The following is a 6,905-nucleotide window of genomic DNA, read 5'->3' on the forward strand; positions in this document are numbered from 1 at the left end:
GAAGGTTTCTGGAACGGAGCCTAAGATAATAATTGAAGATAAAGGTAATGAACGAAGAGAGAAATGAGAGTAACAATTGGAGATAGGAGTAATGAGTGGAGAAATAAATGAGAGTAATAATAGGAAATAAGGGTAATGAGTAGAGAGATAAATTAGGGTAATAATCGAAGATAAGGGTAATAAGCGAAAAGAGAGAGAGATAAATGAAAGTAATGATTGGAGATAGGGATAATGAGTGGAGAGAGAAATGAAAGTAATGATAGAAAATATAGGTAATGAGTGAAGAAATAAATGAGAGTAATAATTGAAAGTAGGTGAATGAATATTTTTTGAGTTGAATTTTTTTTTTCAAGTTTGCAACCGAATAAGGGCTTAAGTCTTCAGCTCAGGGCCTGCCATGGCTCCCTATGATTACTAATGAATAATTATAGGCTTGAAACAAGAACATCCCCGGCATTTTGAGGGTCGGAGGCGATTTCAAGGTTGGCTTGTTGGAGCCCTTAACATAAGATCGAACAAAATAAGTAGTAAATCAATCTAAAAATTCAAAAAAAAAAAAATACATATATATAACAAGTTAGATAAGAAAAATACATATACATGTTTAATTTCACTCTTCTTCTTGTATTTTTAGCGACAACACTAGCAATTACGCTAGCATAACGTGGTTATTTTTTGTACACCCTAGTAACTTCGGAGCACTTAATTTTACCAAAAAAAAAAAATTTGTTAGAAGCTTAAGGCGCAAGACTTCCTCGGGCCTGGCCAGAAAGACCCGTTCTCAATTCCCATGCATGCATGCCAGACATGCCTTCTGGACATGGAGCAAGTCAACAAAGGGCTGCTGAGAGTGGGAGGTAAAGTATCAAACATGCAACAGTTCAACCTTTTAACCGTACGACATCTCTTTCTTTAAAAAAAAAATTACTGATAATTGTCGTCATTTAATTCGTTAATTAATTAAGCTTTATCTGGTGGAGGCTGGCTGGGTTTCATCCTATTTAAGGAGAGTTAGCTCGAATCGTTTGACAAACTATCAAGCTGTGTTGTTTGTTCTATCAGAGAGAGAGAGAGAGAGAGAGCGAGCGCTTTTTGAGTCTTCTTAAAAGGACTTGGCGATTGTAGCTTGAATAATCGTTCGCGTAAAGTGTATTGTTAATTTATATTTTTCTTCTTAATTTCACCAACAATGGACCATCTTTCTCTGGAAAAGCCTACAATGCCCGACACTCTTCGCCCCTTAGGAAACTTTCCCCCCAATTTATGGGGAGATCGATTCTCCTCATTCACTTTAGATACCCAGGTATTTAATCAATATACTCTTTCTGTCTCATTTTTATTGTCTATTATTCTATGTGCCTCGTTTATGTCTTTTGCATATATCTTTTAGTGTAGATCTTGAAAAATATGTAATAGAGATTTTGTTACATACATACAGTCCGGATTAGGTTAGTATATGTTGAAGACTTCTTAAGAAAAAAAAAAAGAAGTTAATTGCATTTTTGACATAGCTATATATGATGATGCAGTTACTAGAAAAATACAGTAAAGAGGTTGAAGTGTTGAAGGAAGAAGTGAAGGATATGCTAGTACTAGATCAAGACGATGTTGGAGGTGGTAAATCAGGAGCAGAGAAGATGGTTCTGATCGATGCACTTGAACGCCTTGGTGTTTCCTACCTCTTCCAGAAAGAGATTGAAGAGCTTTTGGAGAACATGTTTCCAAAGTTTGAGGAATATAGTCATGTTTTCCATGATAATTTGTTCATGGTGTCACTTCACTTTCGAGTGTTTAGGCAACATGGCTATGACTTGTCTTCTGGTAATTAAGTGCCCTTTTTACTATTTAACGCTGATAAACTTTTGTGCTTAAATCAGAACACAGATACATTTGGAGTCGTCCGATGCATATCATGAGCTAAACTCCCCCATTATTTTGTGAGACCAACTTGTATAAGACGATTCTGTCATATCTGTGAAAGTCTGCCCAACGTAGCATTATTATTCAAATTAAGGGGTAGTTCTAGCTAGACTCCAACCTCCATACGTAAAAGTGGTTTATTACTCATCATAATAAAAACACCATGCAAATTTTCTCAAGTCAATTTGAAAAGTTTCTCAAATCACTGTCTGAAAAAAGATCCAATGCCATATAGTATTAAGTTTCTTAAAGCAAAAAACCATTTTTTGGAACAGATTTTTGTACAAAATAATGTGGCATTTTTTCCAGATCCCTTCATTCAAGCCCAAACTTTTAACGTTGTAGCTAACTTCTAAAAAATGACGCTGCCTTATTATTTTTTATGAGATCAATTATTTAAGAACTTTCATTTGTAAATCACTCTTTATTACATTACAGACTTAGTTTTTTGGAAGTTAAAATAATTAATATCATATGGACATGGTGTGGCTCACGTGAATATTATATCAGATGCCTTTGAAAGATTCACCGACAGTAATGGCGAGTTCAAGGAAACCATAAGCAGTGATGTGATGGGTATGTTAAGCCTATATGAAGCTACTTTTTTGAAGACTCATGGAGAAGATATACTTGACAAGGCCTTTTGTTTTACAAAAGCTGGGCTTGAGTCCTTAAAACCACAATATTTAAGCTCAAATTTGGCAGAACAAGTGACCCATGCCCTGTACCAACCACTCCAAAGGGGAATTCCAAGAGTTGAAGCTAGGCATTACATTTCTGTTTATGAAAAGGATGCTTCTAAGAATGAAAAGCTATTGAGGCTTGCAAAGATTGATTTCAATCGGGTACAGATGTTACACAAGGAAGAACTCTACCACATCTCCAGGTAATTAAGATTCCACGTGTGCTTATTAAAAGAGAATATGTTGTGTGTGTGTACATGTTATATATATTTGGCAATGACACTGGTTAATCTAATTCCCGTTCAATCTGTTTTTCTTAAACGAAAAATAGAAATAACATATCAAGAAAGATGAACGATGAAATTGTGAACAATAAAAAGATTAAAACATTGAGAAAGCTTTGAAGAGTACGAGGATGTACTCTTCTAGTGCGGTTGTTAGCAAAGATTCAACCTACTCCACAGCTTCACATTTTTAGATAAACAAAAAAACAACAAAAGCATGCAAATAAAAGTACAAAGAAGCTAAAAAGCTCAGTTTTTTGGTAAACGAAATTATTTTTTTAATTGGGGTGTACCATGGGCTTCTCGTAAGTTTTTTTTTTGGTAACTCATATTTGTTACCATTCTACTTCCATGTATTTAGGTGGTGGAAAGAGTGGGATCTACGGTCACATATTCCTTATGTGAGGGACAGAGCAGTGGAGTGCTTTTTCTATTCTACAGCAGTTTGTTTCGAACCGCAATACTCTCTTGCCCGGTTGGTTCTCACAAAAACTATGATCATGATATCTGTTCTAGATGATACCTACGATGCTTATGGTACCTATGAAGAACTCAAATGTTTCACAAATGCAGTGCAGAGGTACTATTACTAGCTATAAAGACAAAATTAAAAAATTCCCATTTTTTTAAAAATTCTTTTTGGATCCATTTTGATGACTCAGTTTGCCTATTTTCGGATTGTTTCCGGATCCACCTTGATGATCCAAAGGGTTTACATCTTAGAGCTATTTGAGGACATCGACCACGTCAAAAACCATGGTTATCATATACCAATTTGATCATATTGCATTTATCTTTAGAAAAAGATTGCAACACCGGATTAGAACCCATTCTTATCTCAAATTAAACATGTTTCAAATATATATCAATCGTTACTTGATCAACATGATTTTTCACGCGATTGATGTTTTTTGACAAGCTCTAAAATATGAAGGATTTTTAGATCATCTAAGTGGGACCTTAGAAATTCTCGAAAATAGGCAAACTGGACCGGCCGTTCAATCCATTTGTATGCACTCAGTATGATTGTGTCACATCAAGTGCTCATGTGCGGGGATGGAGCCAGAATTTTACCTTAGTGGTGGGGCCATAATATGCATGTCTATCGACTTCAAAAAAAATTAAAATAGCATATTGAAAACTATAATCCACGATGTTTGTCATATCCAACACGATACCAAGACAGTGTAATTTTAATTTAATCTATCTACTAAAATGAGGTATCTTGAATTGGAATACTTTTTCGTATCGTGAAAAGTATTGATGATAGAATCGACATCAAAACTTTTAACAATGTGCTTCTCTATGTATGAGACCTTCTCGACTTTGAAGAAAATTTATTTGCAAATTTCGACGCCATTCAATCACAGCCTTTGATACTTAATTTGCTACATTTCTTTTATGTTTGCATTTAGAGGTCTTCTCTGTTTGCCTTTTCCCATAGAGTTTACATAAAAACAAATTGTGAAGTTTGATTTTTCTTAATTTAAACCTCATATTTCATAATATTCACTTGGCCCGTTGAATTTGGTTTTGGACTATTTTTTTGTCCTCCTTTAATTTATAGAAAAAAAAAACTAGAGGATTAAAGACTTCCTATCCTATATAACAAAAATAATGAAAAAATTTAGTGGTGGCTGGCTTATGTAGTTTGAGGATAAAATAATTTTTTCAATGAAGTAAATAGTATGTTTTGAAATTGTTGCAGTGGCGGCTGCCTTCACTTGTCCTCCTCTGACTCCATCTTTCTCGTGTGTTAGGTGGGACATGAATGCTATTGATCAACTCACTAACTACATGAAGCCAATCTACAAGGCTCTCCTAAACGTTCATGATGAATTTTACCAGGAGATCATGGCGAAGAAAGAAATAAACTACAGCGTCCAATATTTAGAAGAAGCGGTATGGCAACTTAAATACTTCTTTAAATACTTCTCGCTATTATTTTTTTTATTTTGTTAATTTTATGAGAAAATAATATTCTTTCATAAATATTTTACAAAGTTTTCACATAAATGAAATTGAAATGGTAGTTTTGTCTTTAACTGGCAACTTGATAGTTTCTTTTAGAGGAACTCATTCATGATGATAACGAAGCTAGCTGCACAAGCATATTTTTTTCCGAATCCAAATCAAAACAATCATAATTAAAAGTTGCAAGTTTCTAACACAATAAGTAAATTACAAAACTATGGAACGTGCATAACTCAAGTGATTGACACATATAGAGATGAATAAAAAAAAAAACTAATGAGTAAAATTACACACAATGTTCAAGATTGTGCTTGAGTTATGTTTCTTATTTTATTATAGTTCATTTTAACTCAAGTGATTGACACATTCTTCTTGATTTTCACTTTCTCTATGTTCATTCAAATCAGTACAAAGAAGTAGTAAGATGCTACGACGTTGAGACCGAGTGGTTAAAGAAAGGATATGTGCAAAAGATGGAAGAGTATTTGGCCAATGCTTTAGTAACCATCACTTCTCCATTGCTCACAACGGCGGCATTTGTAGGGATGGGAGAGATTGCAACCCTTGAGGCATTCCAATGGTTACAATCTCAACCTCGAATCCTCATGGCTTGCTCAACAATATTCCGAGTCATCAATGACATACAGAGCAGCAAGGTAATTAGTACAATATACTGTTAATTCTGTTTGGCATTTTTGCATTTTGGTTTGAAACTGCATTCTCAGACTGAATCCTGTAATCCTGGTTTCAATTACAGAGAAGGCAGTTCCATTTAACAGTACAACGAGTTTAGATCTTTCAATGATCTGACCAAAACAATATATTTAAAAATCCAACTCCTTGGCATGCCTAGTTGACAAAATTGGTTTCCATTGGGTTTGATTTGGCCTGATTATTTTACGTTAAAGCACCTTTTATCACATGATTATTGGAAAAATGATGTTAGCTTTGATTTATGTTAATAGCAAATTTTAGGGTCTGTGCAAAGATGTTATGAAGAAATTTTCTAAAATTTAATAAAACTAAAAACTGCAAACAATTAAGGGATACGTGTCACTCACACGACTCCCTTTACATAAAGTTATTCTGCAATATTGAGAGGTGAAACATTGACATATGGTGGATGCTCACACATGGTCCTCATTTATCTAACAATTGTTTTTGTAATTTTTTTAAACAATTAAAGACAGAAGATGAGAGAAGCCACATGGCTACTGGAGTTGAGTGCTACATGAAGCAACATGGTGTTTCAAGGCCAGAAGCCATTAGTGATTTGTTGAAAATAATTGAGAATGCATGGATCGACATCAATGAAGAGATGATGAGACCAACTATGATATCTAGAGATCTTGTCATTCGAATTCTCAACTTTGCATGCCTTTACGGTGTGGTATACAAGTATAGTGATGGCTATACTCAACCAGAATGTGCCAAAAATTCCATCATTGCACTATACGAAGATTCAATCTCCATATGATCAAGCATTGTTAATTTGGTGTTTGTTTCCAAATTCAAATGGGAAATAAATAAGTGGATGCTGGGATTTCAATTTGTACTCTATGTCCAAGAGCAATTGTGATGCAGAATGGAAATCGAAATAATTTAAATAAATAGCATTCTCTAGTTTTCCTTATTTTGATTTTAGTAATTTTGTTAGGGAATTTCAATTTTAAGAATAAGAATTCTAAGAAGTATTTAGTTTCCTATGCTTGGTCAAGAATAATGAGGATTGATTTTTTCCCATATGTTTTATTTCCTTTTCAGTATTTTAGTAATGCTCTACTATAAATTGAGATGTAAGCCTTCTAGCAAATTATTTGCTTTTTTGATGATTATTAATGAAAATTGAGAGTTTTCTCTATTCGTGTTTGTGTTTCAAAATGAGAATCTTTAGCATAAACAAGTTCGTGATCTCTTATTGCAAAGAGATGAACTGGAGAGGCTTTGGACCCTTTATGTACGTAGTTCAGATGGGAAAGATTTCCACATTGTTATGTAGCCACATAGATGTAGTTCAATGTCTATCTAATTCACATTTTCTGTG

General features: G+C 34.1%; 1 protein-coding gene across 1 annotated transcript; it reads left to right on the forward strand.

The window, feature by feature from the left end:
• The first annotated feature begins 1,030 nt into the window (after positions 1-1,030).
• LOC131311046 (valerianol synthase TPS8-like) lies at positions 1,031-6,607 on the forward strand. Its single transcript, XM_058338361.1, has 7 exons — positions 1,031-1,303; positions 1,530-1,821; positions 2,431-2,806; positions 3,249-3,467; positions 4,648-4,789; positions 5,269-5,517; positions 6,048-6,607. The coding sequence occupies exons 1-7, from the start codon at positions 1,190-1,192 to the stop codon at positions 6,336-6,338; spliced, it is 1,683 nt and encodes a 560-aa protein (XP_058194344.1). The 5' UTR covers positions 1,031-1,189; the 3' UTR covers positions 6,339-6,607.
• The last annotated feature ends 298 nt before the right edge of the window (positions 6,608-6,905 follow it).

Source organism: Rhododendron vialii, chromosome 12a (genome assembly GCF_030253575.1).
Source record: "Rhododendron vialii isolate Sample 1 chromosome 12a, ASM3025357v1".
Taxonomy (NCBI): Eukaryota; Viridiplantae; Streptophyta; class Magnoliopsida; order Ericales; family Ericaceae; genus Rhododendron; species Rhododendron vialii.